Source organism: Barbus barbus (genome assembly GCF_936440315.1).
Source record: "Barbus barbus genome assembly, chromosome: 50".
NCBI classification, from domain to species: Eukaryota; Metazoa; Chordata; class Actinopteri; order Cypriniformes; family Cyprinidae; genus Barbus; species Barbus barbus.
Window position 1 is genome coordinate 1,650,638 of NC_136728.1, and position 26,479 is coordinate 1,677,116.

Sequence of the window (26,479 nt, forward strand, 5' to 3'; positions counted from 1 at the left end):
GCCACCCCGGTGGCATCGATAAAACGGTGCCCAGCGAGCACGCACATCACAGTAACCCTCTGGCAGTTTGGTTTTAAGGGATACGGCAATTAAAGGGTTATTCCAAACCATCAACTCTGTGAAACACACACACACACAGAACAACATATAAAACTTTAAATTCTGTGAAAATATATTTTTCATTGGTAGTTGATGTTAGTTAATGCATTTACTAATGCTAACAAATTAGAAATTATTATAGTTACCAAAGGTTTTAATGATTTATAAGCATTTTTTAATGATTTATTTTTCCATTAACTAAAATGAATAATTTTTTCTAACACAAATGAATAAAGTAAAAAATATATTGTTAATATTTAATGTTATTTGTGAATTAACCAATGTTAAAAAACAACATTATTTAACTGTTGTTAGTTAACATCAACAATAATTATATACCATTTAATGGTGATCAATATTAAAAAAATTTAAAGTTTTATCTTTTGAGCATGACTATTTTTCTAATATTACAAATATTTTGTTCATTGTAAGTTCATACTATCAATGAAGAATTAACATGCTGTAAAAAATATATTTTTCATTGTTAGTATATGTTAATTAATGCATTCCCTACTGTTAACAATTGAGACTTAATTATAAAGTGTTATCAAAACCTGTAATGCTTTATAAGCATTTTTTAATGATTTATTTTTCCATTAACTAACATGAATAATTTTTTCTAACACAAATTAATAAAGTAAAAAATATATTGTTAATATTTAATGTTATTTGTGAATTAACCAATGTTAAAAAACAACATTATTTAACTGTTGTTAATTTACATCATTAATAAATATATACCATTTAATGTTGATCAAAATCAATTCCAAAATGTGTTAATATATTATTAAATGTTAAAGTTTTATCTTTTGAACATGACTATTTTTCTAATATAAAAAATATTTTGTTCATTGTTAGTTCATTGTAAGTTCATACTATCAATGAAGAATTAACATGCTGTAAAAAATATATTTCATTGTTAGTTCATGTTAATTAATGCATTCCCTACTGTTAACAAATGAGACTTAATTATAAAGTGTTATCAAAACCTTTAATGCTTTATAAGCATTTTTTAAGGATTTTATTGAGATGTTTAAACAGACCCTCTCTCTCTCTCCCTCTCTCTCTCCCCCTCCACACTCACTGAACTCACACAGTCAGTCACCCACCCAGTCACCTACCGCAAACATCAGAAGCACAGAGACAGGAGAACTCTGATAGTTTTTAAATTTTCTCCTCCGCATAGTGTATTGTAAATTCATGAAATTAATCACATATCCTCAGACTGTATTGTTCTGTGTATGTAATTTTTTATGAAGTGTTTGGAAGCTGCTCTTAAAAGAAAAAAAGAAAAGAAAAGTTTTCTCTTTTTTACTGTAACTTTAATAAATTGCCATTAAATCATCGTTCAAGATATCCTAAATCCGTCCGCAATTTAGCATCTTCAGTATTTTGGCATCATAAGAAAAAATGTTTGGTGTGATTTCCGTGTTTCTGTTTGGAGGAGCATGAATTTGTTTACAGCCTGTTTAAAAACAAAACCCACATTAAAATAAATATAGCCGACTTCCTGTTGGTCGTAGCTAATGACTGTAAATTAGAAAGTTGTCCGGATTAATAAGAACAATTTATGTACCGAGTTTGGTGTCTGTAGCTATCATTATATATATATAAACATTAATAATTATATACCATTTAATGTTGATCAATATTAATTCCAAAATGTGTTAATATATTATTACATTTGAAAGTTTATCTTTTGAACATGACTATTTTTCTAACATTAAAAAGATTAATAAATGCTTTAAAAAAATTGTTCTTTGTTAGTTCATACTATCATGGAAGAATTAACATGATGTAAAAATATATTTTTCATTGTTAGTTCACGTTAATTAATGCATTTCCTAATGTTAAGAATTGAGACCTTATTTAATGATTTATAAGCATTTTTTAAAGATTTTAAAAAACAGACCCTCTCTCTCTTTCTCTCTCTCACCCAGCTCCTCAATCCACACAGTCACTCACACAGTCACTCACACCCCACCCCACCCCACCCCTCACTCAGCTGCAGGCTGACAGGGAGCTCTCTCACTCAGAAGCAGTCTAAGAGCTCTCTGATAGTTTTTAAATTTTCTCCTAAGCATAGTGTATTGTAAATTCATGAAATTAATCACATATCCTCAGACTGTATTGTTCTGTGTATGTAATTTTTTATGAAGTGTTTGGAAGCTGCTCTTAAAAGATAAAAAAAAAAAAAAATTATCTTTTTTACTGTAACTTTAATAAATTGCCATTAAATCATCGTTCAAGATATCCTAAATCCGTCCGCAATTTAGCATCTTCAGTATTTTGGCATCATGATAAAAAATGTTTGGTGTGATTTCCGTGTTTCTGCTTGGAGGAGTATTAATTTGTTTACAGCCCGTTTTTAAAAAAAACCCACATTAAAATAAATATAGCCGACTTCCTGTTGGTCGTAGCTAATGACTGTAAATTAGAAAATTGTCCGGATTAATAAGAACAATTTATGTACCGAGTTTGGTGTCTGTAGCTAAAACTAACCCCCTCATTTTTGACAAAAGGTGGCGCTATAGAGTGTCTCTTCCACGCCCGTTTATGAGCTTTTTCCAGTGTCTAACTATCATTAATACTGATATGTGTGTTGAGTTTCATGACATTCTAAACATGTTATCTGCCTCAAAATCACCAGAAACGAATTTTCAACTTTGACACGTTGCCATGGCAACATAATTTTAGATATCAATATTCCCTTCACAGTTTTACATCGGCCGTGTTTTGACATTATTCTGGTGAAGTTTGAAGCAAATCGAGGTAAAAGAAGATGCTGAATTCAAAGCATTTTGAAAACGACACACTTCCTGCAGCCAGTTGGTGGCGCTATAACTTTCAGTCATAATAGTCACATCTATCCGATCGGCATCATACAACGAACAAATCACTGAAGTTTGATATACATCATACAATGTATGTGGACGTTATTAGGCATTTCCTGGGTCTCATTTTTCGCCATAACTTCATCGCCTCGCCACGGGCAAACCGTTCGACATATCAAAAATATCTTCGCAATTTAGCGTCCCCAATGTCTTGAGATCATGTTCACCTAGTTTGGTGGCAATCGTATGGAAATCCTCAGAGGAGTATATCAAATTCCAGAGCATGCGCTTTTTAAACAGCCCTGAATAGCCGACTTCCTGTTGGGCGGAGCCTATGACATGCTGCGCGGAAGTTGTTCGGCTCAATGAGTTCTATATGTGTACCGAGTTTCATATGAATACGTGCAAGTATGTGTGAGCTATACATCAAGCTTTCTGACAATTTTCCAGGGGGCGCCGTAGAGCCCCTGTGCCACGCCCGGGTCCCAGCCTCAGCGGCGTCCTAATGGCCGCAGGTTCCAACGTGCGTGCCAATTTTCGAGAGTTTTCGGGCACGTTAAGGCCCCCAAAAGTGCCCGGATGATTGAAATAAAAAAAAAAAAAAATAAAAAAAAAAAAAAAATAAATATAGCTGCGAGCAGCGATGACGGGCCCAAGCCGCCAATGCATACGCCACCCCGGTGGCATCGATAAAACGGTGCCCAGCGAGCACAAGCATCACAGTAACCCTCTGGCAGTTTGGTTTTAAGGGATACGGCAATTAAAGGGTTAATCCAAACCATCAACTCTGTGAAACACACACACAGAACAACATATAAAACTTTAAATTCTGTGAAAATATATTTTTCATTGGTAGTTGATGTTAGTTAATGCATTTACTAATGCTAACAAATGAGAAATTATTATAGTTACCAAAGGTTTTAATGATTTATAAGCATTTTTTAATGATTTATTTTTCCATTAACTACCATGAATAATTTTTTTCTAACACAAATTAATAAAGTAAAAAATATATTGTTAATATTTAATGTTATTTGTGAATTCACCAATGTTAAAAAACAACATTATTTAACTGTTGTTAATTTACATCATTAATAAATATATACCATTTAATGTTGATCAAAATCAATTCCAAAATGTGTTAATATATTATTACATTTTAAAGTTTTATCTTTTGAACATGACTATTTTTCTAATATTAAAAATATTTTGTTCATTGTTAGTTCATTGTAAGTTCATACTATCAATGAAGAATTAACATGCTGTAAAATATATATTTTTCATTGTTAGTTCATGTTAATTAATGCATTCCCTACTGTTAACAAATGAGACTTAATTATAAAGTGTTATCAAAACCTTTAATGCTTTATAAGCATTTTTTAAGGATTTTATTGAGAAGTTTAAACAGACCCTCTCTCTCTCTCCCCCTCCCCCTCCACACTCACTGAACTCACACAGTCAGTCACCCACCCAGTCACCTACCGCACACATTAGAAGTACAGTGACAGGAGAACTCTAAGTTTTAAATTTTTCTCCTCCGCATAGTGTATTGTAAATTCATGAAATTAAGCACATATCCTCACACTGTATTGTTCTGTGTATGTAATTTTTTATGAAGTGTTTGGAAGCTGCTCTTAAAAGATAAAAAAAAAAAGTTTTCTCTTTTTTCTGTAACTTTAATAAATTGCCATTAAAACACCGTTCAGGATATCCTAAATCCGTCTGCAATTTAGCATCTTCAGTATTTTGGCGTCATGACAAAAAATGTTTGGTGTGATTTCCGTGTTTCTGTTTGGAGGAGTATGAATTTGTTTACAGCCCGTTTAAAAAAACAAAAAACCCACATTAAAATAAATATAGCCGACTTCCTGTTGGTCGTAGCTAATGACTGTAAATTAGAAAGTTGTCCGGATTAATAAGAACAATTTATGTACCGAGTTTGGTGTCTGTAGCTATCATTATATATATATATAATCATTAATAATTATATACCATTTAATGTTGTTCAATATTAATTCCAAAATGTGTTAATATATTATTAAATTTTAAAGTTTATCTTTTAAACATGACTATTTTTCTAACATTAAAAAGATTAAAAAATGCTTTTAAAAAAAATGTTCTTTGTTAGTTCATACTATCATGGAAGAATTAACATGCTGTAAAAATATATTTTTCATTGTTAGTTCACGTTAAATAATGCATTTCCTAATGTTAAGAAATGAGACCTTATTATAAAGTGTCATCAAAATCTTTAATGATTTATAAGCATTTTTTTTAAGATTTTAAAAAACAGACCCTCTCTCTCTCTTTCTCTCTCTCACCCACTGCCTCAATCCACACAGTCACTCACAGCCCACCCCACCCCACCCCCACCCCTCACTCAGATGCAGGCTGGCAGGGATCTCTCACTCAGAAGCAGTCTTAACAGCTCTCTGATAGTTTTTTAATTTTCTCCTAAGCATAGTGCATTGTAAATTCATGAAATTAATCACATATCCTCAGACTGTATTGTTCTGTGTATGTAATTTTTTATGAAGTGTTTGGAAGCTGCTCTTAAAAGAAAAAAAAATAATAATAATTCTCTTTTTTACTGTAACTTTAATAAATTGCCATTAAATCATCTTTCAAGATATCCTAAATCCGTCCGCAATTTAGCATCTTCAGTATTTTGGCATCATGAGAAAAAATGTTTGGTGTGATTTCCGTGTTTCTGCTTGGAGGAGTATTAATTTGTTTACAGCCTGTTTTTAAAAAAAACCCACATTAAAATAAATATAGCCGACTTCCGGTTGGTCGTAGCTAATGACTGTAAATTAGAAAGTTGTCCGGATTAATAAGAACAATTTATGTACCGAGTTTGGTGTCTGTAGCTAAAACTAACCCCCCCATTTTTGACAAAAGGTGGCGCTATAGAGTGCCTCTTCCACGCCCGTTTATGAGCTTTTTCCAGTGTCTAACTATCATTAATACTCATATGTGTGTTGAGTTTCATGACATTCTAAACATGTTATCTGCCTCAAAATCACCAGAAACGAATTTTCAACTTTGACACGTTGCCATGGCAACATACTTTTAGATATCAATATTCCCTTCACAGTTTTACATCGGCTGTGTTTTGACATTATTCTGGTGAAGTTTGAAGCAAATCGAGTAAAAATAAGATGCTGAATTCAAAGCATTTTGAAAATGACACACTTCCTGCAGCCAGTTGGTGGCGCTATAACTTTCAGTCATAATAGTCACATCTATCCGATCGGCATCATACAACGAACAAACCACTGGAGTTTGATCTACATCATACAATGTATGTGGACGTTATTAGGCATTTCCTGGGTCTCATTTTTCGCCATAACTTCATCGCCTCGCCACGGGCAAACCGTTCGACATATCAAAAATATCTTCGCAATTTAGCGTCCCCAATGTCTTGAGATCATGTTCACCGAGTTTGGTGGCAATCGTATGGAAATCCTCAGAGGAGTATATCAAATTCCAGAGCATGCACTTTTTAAACAGCCCTGAATAGCCGACTTCCTGTTGGGCGGAGCCTATGAAATGCTGCGCGGAAGTTGTTCGGCTCAATGAGTTCTATATGTGTACCGAGTTTCATATGAATACGTGCAAGTATGTGTGAGCTATACATCAAGCTTTCTGACAATTTTCCAGGGGGCGCCGTAGAGCCCCTGTGCCCCGCCCGGGTCCCAGCCTCAGCGGCGTCCTAATGGCCGCAGGTTCCAATGTGCGTGCCAATTTTCAAGAGTTTTCGGGCACGTTAAGGCCCCCAAAAGTACCCGGATAGTCGAAATAAAAAATAATAAAAAAAAAAAAAAAAAAATAAATAATAATCCTTAGAAGAACAATAGGGCCCTGCGCCTTACTGGCTTGGGCCCTAAATATAGCTGCGAGCAGCGATGACGGGCCCAAGCCGTCAGCATACGCCATCCCGGTGGCATCGATAAAACGGTGCCCAGCGAGCACACACATTACAGTAACCCTCTGGCAGTTTGGTTTTAAGGGATACGGCAATTAAAGGGTTATTCCAAACCATCAACTCTGTGAAACACACACACACAGAACAACATATAAAACTTTAAATTCTGTGAAAATATATTTTTCATTGGTAGTTGATGTTAGTTAATGCATTTACTAATGCTAACAAATGAGAAATTATTATAGTTACCAAAGGTTTTAATGATTTATAAGCATTTTTTAATGATTTATTTTTCCATTAACTAACATGAATAATTTATTCTAACACAAATGAATAAAGTAAAACATATATTGTTAATATTTAATGTTATTTGTGAATTAACCAATGTTAAAAACAACATTATTTAACTGTTGTTAATTTACATCATTAATAAATATATACCATTTAATGTTTATCAAAATCAATTCCAAAATGTGTTAATATATTATTACATTTTAAAGTTTTATCTTTTGAACATGACTATTTTTCTAATATTAAAAATATTTTGTTCATTGTAAGTTCATACTATCAATGAAGAATTAACATGCTGTAAAAAATATATTTTTCATTGTTAGTTCATGTTAATTAATGCATTCCCTACTGTTAACAAAAGAGACTTAATTATAAAGTGTTATCAAAACCTTTAATGCTTTATAAGCATTTTTTAAGGATTTTATTGAGAAGTTTAAACAGACCCTCTCTCTCTCTCTCTCTCTCTTTCTCTCTCTCTCTCTCTCTCTCTCTCTCTCTCTCCCCCTCCACACTCACTGAACTCACACAGTCAGTCACCCACCGCACACATTAGAAGCACAGAGACAGGAGAACTCTGATAGTTTTAATTTTCTGCTCTCCATAGTGTATTGTAAATTCATGAAATTAATCACATATCTCAGACTGTCTTGTTCTGTGTATGTAATTTTTTATGAAGTGTTTGGAAGCTGCTCTTTAAAGATAAAAAAAAAAAGTGTTCTTTTTTACTGTAACTTTAATAAATTGCCATTAAATCACCGTTCAAGATATCCTAAATCAGTCCGCAATGTAGCATCTTCAGTATCTTGGAAGCATGTGAAAAAATGTTTGGTGTGAATTTTTGGTTTCTGCTTGAAGGAGTATGAATTTGTTTACAGCCCGTTTAAAAAAAAAAAAAAACACATAAAAAAAAAAAATAGCCGATTTCCTGTTGGTCGTAGCTAATGACTGTAAATTAGAAAGTTGTCCGGATTAATAAGAACAATTTATGTACCGAGTTTGGTGTCTGTAGCTATCATTATATATATATATATATATATATATATATATAATCATTAATAATTATATACCATTTAATGTTGATCAATATTAATTCCAAAATGTGTTTATATATTATTACATTTTAAAGTTTATCTTTTGAACATGACTAATTTTCTAACATTAAAAAGATTAATAAATGCTTTAAAAAAATTGTTCTTTGTTAGTTCATACTATCATGGAAGAATTAACATGCTGTAAAAATATATTTTTCATTGTTAGTTCACGTTAATTAATGCATTTCCTAATGTTAAGAATTGAGACCTTATTATAAAGTGTTATCAAAATCTTTAATGATTTATAAGCATTTTTTAAAGATTTAAAAAAACAGACCCTCTCTCTCTCTTTCTCTCTCTCACCCACTGGCTCAATCCACACAGTCACTCACACAGTCACTCACACCCCACCCCACCCCCACCCCTCACTCAGCTGCAGGCTGACAGGGATCTCTCACTCAGAAGCAGTCTAAGTCTAACTCTCTGATAGTTTTCAAATTTTCTCCTCTGCATAGTGTATTGTAAATTCATAAAATTAATCACATATCCTCAGACTGTATTGTTCTGTGTATGTAATTTTTTATGAAGTGTTTGGAAGCTGCTCTTAAAAGATAAAAAAAAAAAAGAAATGATCTTTTTTACTGTAACTTTAATAAATTGCCATTAAATCATCGTTCAAGATATCCTAAATCTGTCCGCAATTTAGCATCTTCAGTATTTTGGCATCATGATAAAAAATGTTTGGTGTGATTTCCGTGTTTCTGCTTGGAGGAGTATTAATTTGTTTACAGCCCGTTTTTAAAAAAAACCCACATTAAAATAAATATAGCCGACTTCCTGTTGGTCGTAGCTAATGACTGTAAATTAGAAAGTTGTCCGGATTAATTAGAACAATTTATGTACCGAGTTTGGGGTCTGTAGCTAAAACTAACCCCCTCATTTTTGACAAAAGGTGGCGCTATAGAGTGTCTCTTCCACGCCCGTTTATGAGCTTTTTCCAGTGTCTAACTATCATTAATACTCATATGTGTGTTGAGTTTCATGACATTCTAAACATGTTATCTGCCTCAAAATCACCAGAAACGAATTTTCAACTTTGACACGTTGCCATGGCAACATAATTTTAGATATCAATCTTCCCTTCACAGTTTTACATCGGCCGTGTTTTGACATTATTCTGGTGAAGTTTGAAGCAAATCGAGTAAAAATAAGATGCTGAATTCAAAGCATTTTGAAAACGACACACTTCCTGCAGCCAGTTGGTGGCGCTATAACTTTCAGTCATAATAGTCACATCTATCCGATCGGCATCATACAAAGAACAAATCACTGAAGTTTGATCTACATCATACAATGTATGTGGACGTTATTAGGCATTTCCTGGGTCTCATTTTTCGCCATAACTTCATCGCCTCGCCACGGGCAAACCGTTCGACATATCAAAAATATCTTCGCAATTTAGCGTCCCCAATGTCTTGAGATCATGTTCACCGAGTTTGGTGGCAATCGTATGGAAATCCTCAGAGGAGTATATCAAATTCCAGAGCATGCGCTTTTTAAACAGCCCTGAATAGCCGACTTCCTGTTGGGCGGAGCCTATGACATGCTGCGCGGAAGTTGTTCAGCTCAATGAGTTCTATATGTGTACCGAGTTTCATATGAATACGTGCAAGTATGTGTGAGCTATACATCAAGTTTTCTGACAATTTTCCAGGGGGCGCCGTAGAGCCCCTGTGCCACGCCCGGGTCCCAGCCTCAGCGGCGTCCTAATGGCCGCAGGTTCCAATGTGCGTGCCAATTTTCGAGAGTTTTCGGGCACGTTAAGGCCCCCAAAAGTGCCCGGATGATTGAAATAAAAAAAAAAAAAAAAAAAAAAAAAAAAAAAAAAAAATAATAATAATCCTTAGAAGAACAATAGGGCCCTGCGCCTTACTGGCTTGGGCCCTAATAAATAAATATAGCTGCGAGCAGCGATGACGGGCCCAAGCCGTCAGCATACGCCACCCCGGTGGCATCGATAAAACGGTGCCCAGCGAGCACAAGCATCACAGTAACCCTCTGGCAGTTTGGTTTTAAGGGATACGGCAATTAAAGGGTTAATCCAAACCATCAACTCTGTGAAACACACACACACAGAACAACATATAAAACTTTAAATTCTGTGAAAATATATTTTTCATTGGTAGTTGATGTTAGTTAATGCATTTACTAATGCTAACAAATGAGAAATTATTATAGTTACCAAAGGTTTTAATGATTTATAAGCATTTTTTAATGATTTATTTTTCCATTAACTAAAATGAATAATTTTTTCTAACACAAATGAATAAAGTAAAAAATATATTGTTAATATTTAATGTTATTTGTGAATTAACCAATGTTAAAAAACAACATTATTTAACTGTTGTTAATTTACATCATTAATAAATATATACCATTTAATGTTGAAATCAATGTTTTAATGTTTAAAATCAATTCCAAAATGTGTTAATATATTAAATTTTAAAGTTTTATCTTTTGAACATGACTATTTTTCTAATATTAAAAATATTTTGTTCATTGTTAGTTCATTGTAAGTTCATACTATCAATGAAGAATTAACATGCTTTAAAAAATATATTTTTCATTGTTAGTTCATGTTAATTAATGCATTCCCTACTGTTAACAAATGAGACTCAATTATAAAGTGTTATCAAAACCTTTAATGCTTTAAGCATTTTTTAAGGATTTTATTGAGAAGTTTAAACAGACCCTCTCTCTCTCTCTCTCTCTCTCTCTCCCCCTCCACACTCACTGAACTCACACAGTCAGTCACTCACCCAGTCACCCACCGCACACATTAGAAGCACAGTGACAGGATATCTCTGATAAGTTTTAAAATTTTCTTCTCGCCATAGTGTACTGTAAATTCATGGAATTAATCACATATCCTCAGACTGTCTTGTTCTGTGTTTGGTGTGAATTTGTGGTTTCTGCTTGGAGGTGTATGAATTTGTTTACAGCCCGTTTTGAAAAAAAAAAACACATAAAAAAAAAAAAAGCCGACTTCCTGTTGGTCGTAGCTAATGTCTGTAAATTAGAAAGTTGTCCGGCTTAATGTGAACAATTTATGTACCAAGTTTGGTGTCTGTAGCTATCATTATATATATATAATCATTAATAATTATATTCCATTTAATGTTGATCAATATTAATTCCAAAATGTGTTAATATATTATTAAATTTTAAAGTTTCTCTTTTGAACATGACTATTTTTCTAACATTAAAAATATTTTGTTCATTGTTAGTTCATTGTAAGTTCATACTATCAATGAAGAATTAACATGCTGTAAAAAATTATATTTTTCATTGTTAGTTCATGTTAATTAATGCATTCCCTACTGTTAACAAATGAGACTTAATTATAAAGTGTTATGAAAACCTTTAATGCTTTATAAGCATTTTTTAAAGATTTAAAAAAAACAGACCCTCTCTCTCTTTCTCTCTCTCACCCAGCTCCTCAATCCACACAGTCACTCACACCCCACCCCACCCCCACCCCCTCACTCAGCTGCAGGCTGACAGGGAACTCTCACTCATAGAAGCATTGTAACAACTGTCTGATAGTTTTTAAATTTTCTCCTCTGCATAGTGTATTGTAAATTCATGAAATTAATCACATATCGTCAGACTGTATTGTTCTGTGTATGTAATTTTTTATGAAGTGTTTGGAAGCTGCTCTTAAAAGATAAAAAAAAAAAAAAAATCTCTTTTTTACTGTAACTTTAATAAATTGCCATTAAATCATCGTTCAAGATATCCTAAATCCGTCCGCAATTTAGCATCTTCAGTATTTTGGCATCATGAGAAAAAATGTTTGGTGTGATTTACGTGTTTCTGCTTTGAGGAGTATGAATTTGTTTACAGCCCGTTTTAAAAAAAAACCCACATTAAAATAAATATAGCCGACGTCCTGTTGGTCGTAGCTAATGACTGTAAATTAGAAAGTTGTCCGGATTAATAAGAACAATTTATGTACCGAGTTTGGTGTCTGTAGCTAAAACTAACCCCCCCATTTTTGACAAAAGGTGGCGCTATAGAGTTCCTCTTCCACGCCCGTTTATGAGCTTTTTCCAGTGTCTAACTATCATTAATACTGATATGTGTGTTGAGTTTCATGACATTCTAAACATGTTATCTGCCTCAAAATCACCAGAAACGAATTTTCAACTTTGACACGTTGCCATGGCAACATAATTTTAGATATCAATATTCCCTTCACAGTTTTACATCGGCCGTGTTTTGACATTATTCTGGTGAAGTTTGAAGCAAATCGAGTAAAAATAAGATGCTGAATTCAAATCATTTTGAAAACGACACACTTCCTGCAGCCAGTTGGTGGCGCTATAACTTTCAGTCATAATAGTCACATCTATCCGATCGGCATCATACAACGAACAAACCACTGGAGTTTGATCTACATCATACAATGTATGTGGACGTTATTAGGCATTTCCTGGGTCTCATTTTTCGCCATAACTTCATCGCCTCGCCACGGGCAAACCGTTCGACATATCAAAAATATCTTCGCAATTTAGCGTCCCCAATGTCTTGAGATCATGTTCACCGAGTTTGGTGGCAATCGTATGGAAATCCTCAGAGGAGTATATCAAATTCCAGAGCATGCGCTTTTTAAACAGCCCTGAATAGCCGACTTCCTGTTGGGCGGACCCTAAGACATGCAGCGTGAAAGTTGTTCAGCTCAATGAGTTCTATATGTGTACCGAGTTTCATATGAATACGTGCAAGTATGTGTGAGCTATACATCAAGCTTTCTGACAATTTTCCAGGGGGCGCCGTAGAGCCCCTGTGCCACGCCCGGGTCCCAGCCTCAGCGGCGTCCTAATGGCCGCAGGTTCCAATGTGCGTGCCAATTTTCGAGAGTTTTCGGGCACGTTAAGGCCCCCAAAAGTGCCCGGATGATTGAAATAAAAAAAAAAAAAAAAAAAAAAAAAAAAAAATAATAATCCTTAGAAGAACAATAGGGCCCTGCGCCTTACTGGCTTGGGCCCTAATTATACATCACTGACACTCTATCCTCCAGTTTGATACTGTTAAGTGCTTTGACACAATCTGTATTGGTAAAAGCACTATATAAATAAATAAAGGTAGCGGCACTAGTGTGACCTCTAACAAAATTTAGTTGCACTGGCAGGAGAAAGGGTCACAAACTGCAACCATGTAGTCACCGTCTGGAGCTCTGTAGTCACACAGAATGAAGGCTCGTGAGGCCTTTTTTTTAAACCTGAACTACTTTTAGTCTAATGGCAACAAGATGCTGAAAAAATGTTAAAACATGGCAAAAGATCAAAGACACTGTCTATTGCGAGATTGCATTTGAAAAAACTAAAAGTTGTGCCCTACAAGAACAGCCTCTGGGAGTGTTTATAGTTTACTTTTGTACATGGCCACTTATACACGTACACTATATTGGCAAAAGTATTGGCACCCCCTTCTAATGAACAGGTTTGACTACTTTAGTAATCTATGAGTACAAATCTTAATGTTTAAGCATATAATGATATTCTAGGGAATTGTGTTCTTCTCATTTTATAGCAACAGTTTGGACAGAACCCTTTTCTATTCTAACACAGGGAAGTCGTGGCTTAATGGATAGAGAGTCGGACTCGTAATCAAAAGGTTGTGGGTTCGAGTCTCAGGTCTGGCAGGGATTGTAGGTGGGGGGAGTGAATGTCCAGTGCTCTCTCCACCCTCAATACCACGACTGAGGTGAGCAAGGCACCCTTGAGCAAGGCACCGAACCCCCAACTGCTCCCCGGGTGCCGCAGCATAAATGGCTGCCCACTGCTCCGGGTGTATGTTCACGGTGTGTGTGTGTTCACTGCTCCGGGTGTATGTTCACGGTGTGTGTGTGTTCACTGCTGTGTGTGTGCACGTTGGATGGGTTAAATGCAGAGCACGAATTCCGAGTATGGGTCACCATACTTGGCCGTATGTAACTTCACTCACTCACAGTGCCTCTGTGTATAAAAGACATGATTGATTGAGTCAGTGTGGAAGAACTTGACTGGTCTGCAGAAAGCCAAGTCCTGATCCCAGCTGAACTCCTCTGGTGTGACTTTAAATACAGACCTTGAGCCAAAAACTCATCACCAAAACACCAATGACTGGTACAGACACTATAAGGACAGAAGTGTTGGGACACCCCCTTCTTTAGAACAGAAGAAGGCACTAACACAACTGTGGCAACAAAGATGAAAACGTAATTCATGTATTTAAAAAATTATATTTCCATCTCTGTTGCAACAGTTTTGGACGTGTCTAAAATGACTGTACCCTTATGTACATGTCATTGGTGTTTGGTGATGAGTTTTAGGCTCAAGGTCTGCATATAAAGTCACAGCAGAGGAGTTCAGCTGGGATCAGGACTTGGCTTTCTGCAGACCAGTCAAGTTCTTCCACACTGACTCAATCAATCATGTCTTTCTGAACCGTGTCTTATACACAGAGACACTGTCATGTTAGAATAGAAAAGGGTTCTGTCCAAACTGTTGCTATAAAATTAGAAGCACACAATTCCCTAGAATATCATTATATGCTTAAACATTAAGATTTGTACTCATAGAAATGACTAAAGTAGTCAAACCTGTTCATTAGAAGGGGGGTGCCAATACTTTTGGCAATATAGTGTATCTGGGGCTGGTGTTAATCCATCATTGGTGTCTGTTGTAGCTGGGAGAAGCGCGTGGATCAGCGTGGCAGGTTCTACTATGTGGATCACAACACCAGAACCACCACGTGGCAGCGGCCCACAGCAGAGTCTGTGCGCAACTATGAGCAGTGGCAGTCTCAGCGCAGCCAGCTGCAGGGAGCTATGCAGCAGTTCAACCAGAGATACCTCTACCAGGTCAGCACGCTTCATTCTCCTCATCACGCATGTCTTTTACTTCTCTTTCACACTAAAGGGCTAACGACATTACAGAACTGTGTATTAAGCTCTGATTTAGAGGTTGCACTACAAATAATCAGCATCCATCACTGATTGGGATGTAAATGTTAGTGCTGTATTTCATACCAATCAGTACACCACCTCTCTGGGGAGAAGTCTCTGTTATTTTTGAATTATTATTAAAATATAAAATAACTGAATTTTCAGCATCATAACTCCAGTCTTCTGTGTCACATGATCCTTTAGAAATCATTCTAATATACTGTAATCAGTAATGTTTATTGACCAGCACTCAGGGAACATTTCTGATTATTATCTATGTTGAAAACAGTTGTGCTGCCCAATATTTTTCTGGAAATGGTGACTTTTTCAGGATTCCTTGATTATTAACCTCCTGGGGTCGACGGTGGCTCTGGCAACGCCACTTGCATTTTTTATGTTTACAGTGAAAAGAGCTTAAAATGCTCCGTCATTTTTGATCGTACATATAAGAGTAATACCGCATTTAAATCTGTAAAGGGTCTACTTTTATTTGTGTACACTCACAATATCAACAAAACATTGTGCATTTGTAAAATAAAGAAAATAAACAGGGTGCGCTTTCAGTCTCTGTGCATATATGTTTGAAAAGCATCACTAAAATGAACTGAAATTTAGTGAATACTCGACACACAGACATGAGGGATATATCTATAGAAAGCTTGACATGTCTACTTTTAAATGAAATCATGTCGAAAACAAATATTCTCTGATAAATTAATCCGTATGAAACCAACGTGATGTCCAGTCCTTCCTGTCTGACTTCATTATCTGTAATTAGATGACGCCCACGCACTGAGCGCGCTATTGATATTACAGTCGTCCACGAGAGACCCGCGGCATGTAAACGCCCACATCACAGCAAACAAAGCAGCGAGACTTCTCTTCAAGTTCATCTCGCTACTGTTCAACAATTCAAAAGAGCAGCGTTTATTTGAAATAGAAACAATGTTTACTGTCACTTCAATTTAACACATCCTTGAAATGTACTATATCAATGTATCACAGTTTCCAGAAAAACACAAAAAACATGAATGACAGCACAACAGTTTTTAACATTGATAAGAAATGTTTCTTGTGCACCTGTTAGAATGATTTCTGAAGACTGGAGTAAAGTTTAACGGGAATAATAAACAATCTAAACCCATGTTCCTATACTGCAGGTAGTTTAAGATTAGTGGGTGGTTTATAAAGTAACGTAGCTTCATTAAACAGTGTAGACAGCTTCACGGATTATAACGGGAGTGTTTTTGGCGCTTAAACTCGTGCTAGACTTAAGTCATAATGTGATGCTCTTTGATAATGTAAATGTGGCTGATGTTTTTTGCTTTTAAAAACAAGATGCCATACAACTGCAGAGCTGCAGCAGTGATGAATGGAAGAGGCAGGATCTCAAATAACGTGTTTTTGTCTAGTGCATGCTCACATAGAAAAGCCAGTGGAACAAAAATGCATTGTCTGTGATCCAGCTGTGCTATATAAAGCATGGAGTAATTGCTAATTTTATGATTGATTCAAAGCAGGCTTCGTACGTTGGCATGTCTTGACCTTGACCTGCACATACCAATAAGCTTATGCTTTGTTAACGGATCGCAATACTTGCATTGATCTCTAAACTGTAATTTACCAGTAAGTTTCTGGAAAAGACTGTGTGAGCACCAGTCTTTCAGTATTATATTAATGTGACATTGATGGGATTATTGACAGTAATCAGAATAAGGACTTGAATCGAATGATAACCAAACTTCTTCGATCTTGAATTATTGACATTTGCATTTACTGTGTAGCCAGAGGAGAACTGGACGTTTATCTCTGCAGTAGCTTCACTAATGAAAAGCTCCTTTATATTTATATCAGCAGTGAGGTGGCAACATTGCCTTTTTGAATTATCGAGCTCATAGCTTGACTATTAGCAGAGATATGATGCACAGATATACAGTGGTGGCCAAAACTAGTATTTTCACCAGCTAAAAATGGTTTTAAGTCAGGTTTCTTGAAGCATCTTGGAGACGTTGCCACAGTTCTTCTGGATTTAGTCTGTCTCAGTTTGTTCTGTTTCTTCATGTCATTCAGACAGACTGATGATGATCAGATCACATCTCTGTGTGGAGTGCCAAAATCTCACATCTCACAAATGAATGTTTGGAAATGTAAACTGATATTTCCTTCTGACACACTACAGCAAAAGACTGACTTAAAGCCATTTTTTTAGCTGATGAAAATACTAGTGTTCTAATCATTTTGGCCACCACTGTATGCACAATCTCTCTCTCTCTCCTATGATTACTCTGTTGCGGGAGTAATCCTTTGGAAAATCATCAAAATTCAGGTTTGGCTTCGTTCTTGTATGGAACCCCCTCTTCTTCAGCTTTAGGGTGCATTCTGCAAGCTTCTCCATTTTATAAGCAAAGATAAAATTGGACCAAGATGTTTTGAGCTTTGTTAACTTTAGAATACACAACAGTGTCATTTATGTACACAAACAGCACTTCTCTGTAGGTTCTGTAAAGCACACTCAATAAGCCTTTTCAGCGGTGGAACAGATGAAGGAACTCGCTGTGCTCTCAGGAGCCATACTAACCAGCCGGGACCTGCCCTTTACGTTCAGAGTGTTTGAATACCGCAGCTCCATGCGAAGACTCGAATTCAACGAATCTGAGGCATAGGATCATCCACCAAGTGTGTCTTGGCATGCAGACGATAATAATCCATGTAAAACGTTGTGCCTTTTTCATTTTTGCTACAATAACAACCGGAGAAGCCCAATGTAAAAACCCCCTTTTAAAGCCTTTTCCCAACTTTAAACTTCATCTGAAACAATACAGTGCTTGCATGCCTTGGTAAAGTTTCAGAAGAACGTTTTAAATGAGGAAGGACTCTTTTCCAATTTGTGTGCACTGCAATTGTCTCATTAAAATAGTTTAGTGTGTGTGTATCGTCATCATAGCTTCAAAATATATTGATAATGTGCAGTTTAGGCCTCCTAAATGGCTTTTTAATATAATGCTAACATTACTAATATTATACTGAAAAAAAAAGAAACGTACACACACACTGAAGCAGTGTTTTCAGTTTCTGCCGCCTTAATATACGAGTACATGAACACAAACATGATCTCTAGAACTGCTCTGAGAGCCATTTCATTTCTTTTGAGTAAAACTATCGTCATCTCATATACACTCAGAAACCTAAAGGTCTTCACAGCAACCCCTCAAAACAAACGTTTGGTTTAGCTTGAAGACACGATAACAGAAATATCACTTAATGTAATGATAGTACAACTACTAATAATACAATTATTATTATAGAAACATTATTTTTAAAGGAATATTTACCATAAAATATATTTACCAGAATTTATTTAGCAGAAAGATGTTAATACACAACACAATATTTCTGGAAAGAAAGAGAAATAAATAAAATAGTAATAATAAATTGGTATTTTTTTTAATGAAATCAATTAATTAGAGGTGCTTTTTGATTATTAATATTTAATGAAATGGAATCCATTAAATATTAGGGCCTTCAAAATTTAATTTTTGTTCAACCTTTTAATAAATTGCTGTTTAATATTGTAAGTTTCATGATTTCAATGAATTAGACATGTTTGTTTTTTGATGAATAAAATTTAACAGTCTCAATTTAAAGTAATAAATTTGGGAAATAATAAAACGTATTTCGTAAGTCTTCCCTTACGTCTGTAACATTTATAGTTTACATCAATAACATAAAGACATTTTTACAGTGCAGAGACACTTAAGAGCCCTTTGGTTTAATTCTCAGACGCGTGTGAAATGTGACAGCTGATTCCCACATTACATGCCCGCTGCAGCAGTTTGAGAGCTCAGGACACATGGACACAGAGCATTTCACTCTACTGGCCTTGGCTGGGCTTTTTGTGTGCTAATTACAGCATATTAGGATCTCCCGAGAGAATGGAGTATCATTAACAGCCGCTTCCGGCCCCAAGCCAAAATAAAACCTCTCTCACTGTTGTTCTCGTATACAACTGCAGTACACAGATGAGAAAAAAGAGCTTTGGTAGCGGGTAAGATGAATAATCAATGTGATTTGGGCCTGTTAAAAGCTACTGTAAGATTCTGAATGTAGAGTACAAGGACTATTGTTTTGCTTTGTGGAGCGTTACACTGTTAATATGTACTTTATTTTTTTAGGAAACACTGAAGGGAAAAAGGTAATCTGACCATTTTACTGTCTGCGATAGACAATATTTCCATAAATAGAGTTTCTTATGCTCATCGAGGCTGTATTTATTTGATCAAAAATACAGAAAAAACTGCAGTATTGTGAAATATTATTGCAACTTCTAATATTGATTTCCTGTTTTAATATACCTTAAAATATATTTTGTTTCTGTGATGCAAAGCTGAATTTTCAATAGTCATAACTCCAGTCGTCAGTGTCACATGATCCTTCAGAAATCATTGTAATATGCCCATTTATTATCAGGGTTGAAACTTTTGTGCTGATATTTATTTATTTATTTAGTTTTGGAACCTGTGATACATTTTTTTTTTTTTTTTTTGGATGAATAAAAAGTTAAAAAGAAGAGCATTTATACAAAATAGAAATCTTTTTTTTAAGTTTTTACTATTACGTTTTCACAATTTAACACATTAAGAAGTATAAGATTATTAATTTCTTTATAGACCAAAAAAGAAAGAAAACATTTACTGACCCCAAACTTTTGAGTAGTAGTGTATATTGGTAACACACAATTTCTGTATTGAGCAAACTTATTTATCACTTTTTCACTTTTCTACTTATTTATCACTTTTTCACTTTTCTACTTATTTATCACTTTTTCACTTTTCTACTTATCACTTTTTCACTTTTCTACTCATCACTTTTTCACTTTTCTACTTATTTATCACTTTTCACTTTTCTACTTATTTATCACTTTTTCACTTTTCTACTTATTTATCACTTTTTCACTTTTCTACTTATCACTTTTTCACTTTTCTACTCATCACTTTTTCACTTTTCTACTTATTTATCACTTTTTCACTTTTCTACTTATTTATCACTTTTTCACTTTTCTACTTATTTATCACTTTTTCACTTTTCTACTTATCACTTTTTCACTTTTCTACTTATCACTTTTTCACTTTTCTACTTATAACTTTTTCACTTTTCTACTTATTAGGGATGTAACGGTATGAAAATTTCTCATCACGATTATAGTGACCAAAATTATCACGGTTATCAGTATTATCACGGTATTGTTAAAATGTGCTGGAGATGTTCAAAAAGTACCGAAACATAAATCACTTCACCAAGTTTCATACTTAAAAATCAACAAACAGCAAATAAAATTACTTTTAGTTTGCATAATCACTAAAACAATAACATTACCAATGAAGTCTGGATTTTAAATGACAATTTGACTGACACCAGTTTAATAGCATGTTCTAATAAATAATGTAAATGTTCAAATAAAGCTTTGAAAAAGTTTAACATAAAGGTAGACCACACATTTCAGCCTTTAAAGAAAAGGCTTAAGTTAAAATGATAATTAATAAATGATTATATGTATTTTATCTGCTCCATAAATAATTCTATATAGCATATCTGAATTGTTTAAATGTACATAAGTTTGTTTTTCATCAACCGGTTAAAATTTACAGCAGGTCATGCAAATTTGGTCAATTTTTTGGCCAGACAGAAACTGCACACAGACTGAATGTAAATAAGTGTCTGTAAATCCACTCTCTGGCAGCAGGTGGCGCTTTATACGGAAAAGCTGAATTACAGCTGATTCCTGTGAACTCCGCGAACACTTCCTTTAGGTATTACATGGAGCGAAGATGAGAACAAAATGCCATCAAATCGTTTCTGAAGACAGTCCGAACCTTCAGAGGTACATTCACATAATTAATTCATTGATATATTAATTTGTATAATTCCCTTAGCACTCTTTTAAAACCTCCCAGCTTTTCCGCCCTATTTTCACTCAGAACGAAACTACTGTGCTGCTGTGCGCACGTGAGACTGTTACTGAAAACTCTGCTTTATGCTGGACAGTATTTATTTATCGCGAGTTGTTTAAATCACGGTAATCGAATACGGTTTTAATGATAATTAAAATATGAAACGGTAATACTAACCGCGGGGAATTTTATCATGATTTATCGTCAAACCGGTAATCGTTACATCCCTACTACTTATTTATCACTTTTTCACTTTTCTACTCATCACTTTTTCACTTTTCTACTTATTTATCACTTTTTCACTTTTCTACTTATTTATCAAAGAATCCTGAAAAAAAGTCTCACAGATCCCAAATAATATGAAGCAGCACTTGATATTTTTATAACCGTTTCCAACATTGATAATAAATCAGCATATTAGAATGATACTGATGTTGAAAATTTAGCTTTGCGTCACGGGAATAAAATATATTTGAAAGTATATTAAAATAGAAAACTGTTATTTTAAATTGCAATATTTCACAATATATATTTTCCCCTCTGTATTGTTAATCAAATAGATACAGCCTTGATGAGCAGAAGAAATGTTTGAACAGCAGTGTAAGTCAGGGTAGACACCATATACTGAGGCTGTGAGGGATTGACTAAAGCTTTTACAATGATACGTATCCTGTAAACTTACTAGATCGTGTAAAACACTATTTTCATTACCTTTTTCAGCAGTTTTTATCTACTAAAAGTTTTTTGCAACAATGTTTAGTCAGCCGAACAGTTGGCATGTTGTTAAACTACAGTAAGTTATATTGCAGTTTATATAATACAGATTGTTTCAAAGCAGCTTCACACAATAAACAAGAAAATAACACTATTAATATTGCCAAGTTCAAAACAAATACAGTTGCAGCTGTAAAACAGCTCTAAAAAGACAAGAGTAATTATTCAGCTCAATTTACTTTAATGATAATTCAGTTTAGTCCAGTAACATTACAGTCAATTGAACGCGCTGAACTGTCTTCATTCCCGTCAAACATTAAAAATGCTGCGTCCTGACTCATGGCAGAATTCATTTTGGCATGAGCTGTTTCTTTAAGAGAAAGGAAAGTTTTTATTCTGTGGCCAGTTATATGGACGATTGAGTCTTCTATGTCTTAGTGAGCGATTCGGTTTTCTTTTGTCTCTCTTCGTGTTTTTAATGCGTTCGCTCACCCTTTATTTTTCTCTCCTTCTCTCTGTTTCTTTGAGGCTTGGTTTGGGTCTAGAGGGAGTGAAGATGATGTCATGGTTTTCTTTCATTTTTTTCCTACCTTTTTTAGTCATAGAAACTGCGGAGGGTGGGGCATACTGACACACACGCACTTGTTTTTAACATCCCCCTCATTTTTGACCATCTTTAGCCCAACTAGGCACACAACTGCTAATGCTTTATAAATGAAGGCGTGCGATATCAGATACGCCTCGTCCACAAGCACCACTGATATAATGGCTTGCTGGGAAAAGGTCAAAACTATGGTAAAATGGCCATTGTGAGATGCCAGTTTTAAGTTTGCTTAGTCAGAGCGCTTGGCTGGAGCCGCCGGAACGCCTCTGGAGTTTAAGACGAAGGCAGTGACACGGTAAAGGCCCATAGGAAAATGGCAAACACTCATGGTCCTCAATGCGTTTTAGTGCATTTCTTTTTCTTTTCTGAGAGAATCTTTATTTTTCTTCTTACAACATAAACACTTCATTTGAAAGTGAAGTGGTTAGTTGTTAAAATGCTACTTAATATGCAGAGACAACTATAATAAAGCCTTTATGGGTTAGTTACCTAAAGTATAAGTGCTGTGTCTCTGAGACTCTACAGTGACCAATGGTGTGAGTTTGGGGCAGGATTACCTGCTTGATGGGGCAGATGAGGGGCGTGCTTAGGAAAACCAGGTATTATTTTAGCTTTTGCATTTAATGACGCTTGTGTTACAGGAATTACACACTTCGCCTTTAAATAGCAAGCATAGTGGATGAGAGAAAATGGAATTACATTATATAAATTGATAAAAATATATGCAGATGATTAAGACTTGATTAAGGCAAGTATAATAAGATACTTTCTGGAACCTAATTTTTGTCAACATTTAATTGGGATTCATTTTTATATGTATTTTTTCATGTTTAAACATGTTTAAAACAAATGTGCCATGTTTTAAAACAGACTGTTCCTTACAGAAACACCAATCTTAAATGTTTCATCATTTTGTTTATATATAATCGATCATTGAAAAGTGTATATGTGACCCTGGACCACAAAACCACTCATAAGGGTCCATTTTTTTTTTTTAATTGAGATTTATACATCATCTGAGAGCTGAATAAATAATCTTTCCATTGGTGTTTGGTTTGTTGGACAATATTTGTACATACAACTATAGATACAACTATTTGAAAATCTGGAATCTGAGGGAGCAAAAAAATCTAAATATTGAGAAAATCTCCTTTAAAGTTCTTAGCAATGCATATTACTAATCAAAAATTACGTTTTGATATATTTACAGTAGAAAATTTACAAAATATCTTCATGGAACATGATCTTTAATTAATATCCTAATGATTTTTGGCATATAAGACAAATCAATAATTTTGACCCATACAATGTATTGTTGGCTATTGCTACAAATACACCCCAGCGACTTAAGACTGCTTTTGTGCTCCAGGGTCACATTTGTGAAAATCATGCATTAAATTATCTTTCAAAAAAGCGCATGGTTTCATGAGGTTTAACATCAATCCCGTTACCTTTCTGAAGGTGTAGTTATAGTCCAGCATGGATTAAAATAGCCAGTGGTTTACAAAGACTGCTGTTCATAACGTCATCTTTAAGAAAAAGAGCTTTTTTTAAAATTAGTTTTAGGAGTATAAATGCACAAACATGCCCACGGAGCTTGCGTTAGACTTTTTTTCATATATAATTATGCCCATCTACAGCACACACACTGGGTGGATGTTTTTGGTGTACAAATAAATGAAATTTCCATGCACCAAACACACACACACGTGCGCACAGAGTAAACACAGCCGTGGTGGGGGAATAAAGGTGCTTTTGTGTGGTGGGGGGCTGGGCCATCTGGAGCGCTCATGAATGTCCGCTTCAGTCCGCTCAGACATTGCGCCTCCCTGTGTACTTTCACAGCTCCGCTAGAAGAGGACCGAGGCATGGGTGGGGTCCGGATTGGGCGGATGGAGACAGGGTGGGGCTTTCTTGCAGCCAGTGAGATCATTGGAACACAGTGTGTGTGTGTGTGTGTGTGTTTTCTGCCCAAAGCAGGCATGTAGTATTTGGACGGCACTGGCTAGGCACTCCAACACCTTCGTCCTGAGAGCGCCAGGCAAGCTCTGATCTGCTTGCTTCAGAAACAGGGTTTATTGCAGTGCGGCTGGAGTTTGTATGGCCCTGCTGCTTTTTGGGTCTGTAGTTTATTTGAGCAGGTTTCTGCGCTGAAAAGCTTGAGAAAGCGAGTCCTAACTGTGTGTCTCTGTTTGTCTCTCGCAGTCGTCTGGAGGTCCGGTGGAGAATGACCCGCTCGGGGCTCTTCCTCCTGGCTGGGGTAAGTCCTCCTTCACGCTTTCTCTTCAGCTCAGGTGTCTTTTGTGAGGTCTCTGTGAGCTTTAGGAGTAGAGAGCGGCCTGTAAACGTGTAGGCCGAAGTTAGTGGAAACATTCATGCTTTTCTACTTCAATATTTATAACTTTAGTACTGCATCATCTATATCTGATGTATAGTAGATTTTGGTGGGTCTTTAAAATAAATGTAGCACCTGGCCGAAACCGTGTGGTCAATAGGAGTTGAACACAGGCCAAAACAGAGATGAAAATACATTTATTTTGCTCACAAAGCAGCTATGCACATACATGTGGTTAATGTACAGCAAAATAAAGCTCAACAAGGTGATCAGGACCCCAGAGTGAAGCAGAATCTGCCTGATCATTATCCCAATTATTAATACCCCCCCCCCCCCCCCCCCCCCCCACATAAATAGCTATGAAATATTTATGGTATCAAATATTAATTGTTTGGTCAAAAGTAAAGATTGTGTTTCAGTATAGGCAGACATGTATTAATGATTATAAGTGTGTTTTTACCCTCATCTATTGAAAACCACACCTTAATATATTTTTCATTGGACACTTAAAATTAAAACACTGTTTTTCCATATAACCCAAGAACAAAACAAATATTGGTTAAAGAGAATTTGTTTCAAATTTTTCTTTCTGTTAAAAACGATAACTGTTTGCTTTCGTGAGAAGTTCAGTACTTCGATATAACATTGCGAAATGTAGCTGGGAAGTCTGTGCGATGAGCGGGTTAAAGGGGGGGGGGGGGATCAGAAGAAGAGAGTGTTGTGTGAGCAGTAATGTGAGGCTACTGTGTGCTCCACAAACCACTCCTAATGAAAACAAGATGTTAGTCGAGGAGCGAATGAGGGGCTTCTTGCGTCTTTCTCTGTGGAAAAGCAATTGGCCAGCAGATTTTCTCTTTTCTTTTTCAGTCTTTACGTCGTTAAGGTTTCTTTCTGTCTGTTAAACCCAATTGAAAATCTGAGAAGTGAGATTGGAGAAGGTATGCCTGCTGAGATGCCCCACTGACTCGTCAGCTTTCAGTCAGCGCTGTCAGATTTGACACTGCCGTCCCCATCCGCCTGTAGAGAGAGAGAAAAAAGATCATGTTAAATATTATGTTTTTTAATATCTAACAGAATTAGTCACCCAATCCAATTTTTCTTTAATTGCTAATGCGACCTTTTTCCACCACAGACTGAACTAAATGAAGCATTTCTTGGTGATTGGTTGAGCTAAATTGGTATTATCTAATTGTTTAGTTAAATTTAACATCTGACAGCTATTCAACCAAATTCATTACATACCTTTCTATCAAAGTTATCTGACTTTATCAAGATCAGTTTGTTCTGACGCAGTTTAACTCTTGAATTCTTGTCATATTTTATTACCATTTTCTAAACTCTAGCCAATAAACTGTGAGAAATAATATCTGAATAAATGTCTGAATACATTTGATATAATTTAAACAATATAACAGTTCCTTTAATGACCAGTTTAATATGAATGCTGAAAATGTGCTTGTTGTATCTTCTCTAAACTGTAGCACCCAATAACACCATTACTGTACATATATCAGGAAGTTTCATTTTTAATGTAACGCATATTTATTGCATAACCACTGTGTGCATAACAGCATTTTATCTTCGTTTTTGGGCTTTGACTAAGACAATTTAGGCTTAAATTGAACAAGTTTTCATTTGTTAAAATTAGTTTAACTACATTTGTTAAAACAAAATAGCAATGAACAATATTTCTACAGCATTTAT

The 26,479-nt window shown here is 35.3% G+C and overlaps 1 protein-coding gene across 5 annotated transcripts in view; it reads left to right on the forward strand.

The window, feature by feature from the left end:
* The window catches only part of LOC306868536 (NEDD4-like E3 ubiquitin-protein ligase WWP2), a 77,269-nt gene that overhangs the window by 35,387 nt on the left and 15,403 nt on the right, over nt 1–26,479 (forward strand). For 4 of the 5 annotated variants that reach the window (XM_079414752.1, XM_079414754.1, XM_079414751.1 and 1 more), the window contains exons 10-11: nt 14,916–15,090; nt 24,646–24,700. In XM_079414752.1, coding sequence (XP_079270878.1) covers nt 14,916–15,090; nt 24,646–24,700 — 230 coding nt within the window. Of the gene's footprint in view, nt 1–14,915; nt 15,091–24,418; nt 24,561–24,645; nt 24,701–26,479 lie in introns of those variants that run through there. The other variant, XM_079414755.1, reaches the window with a different exon arrangement.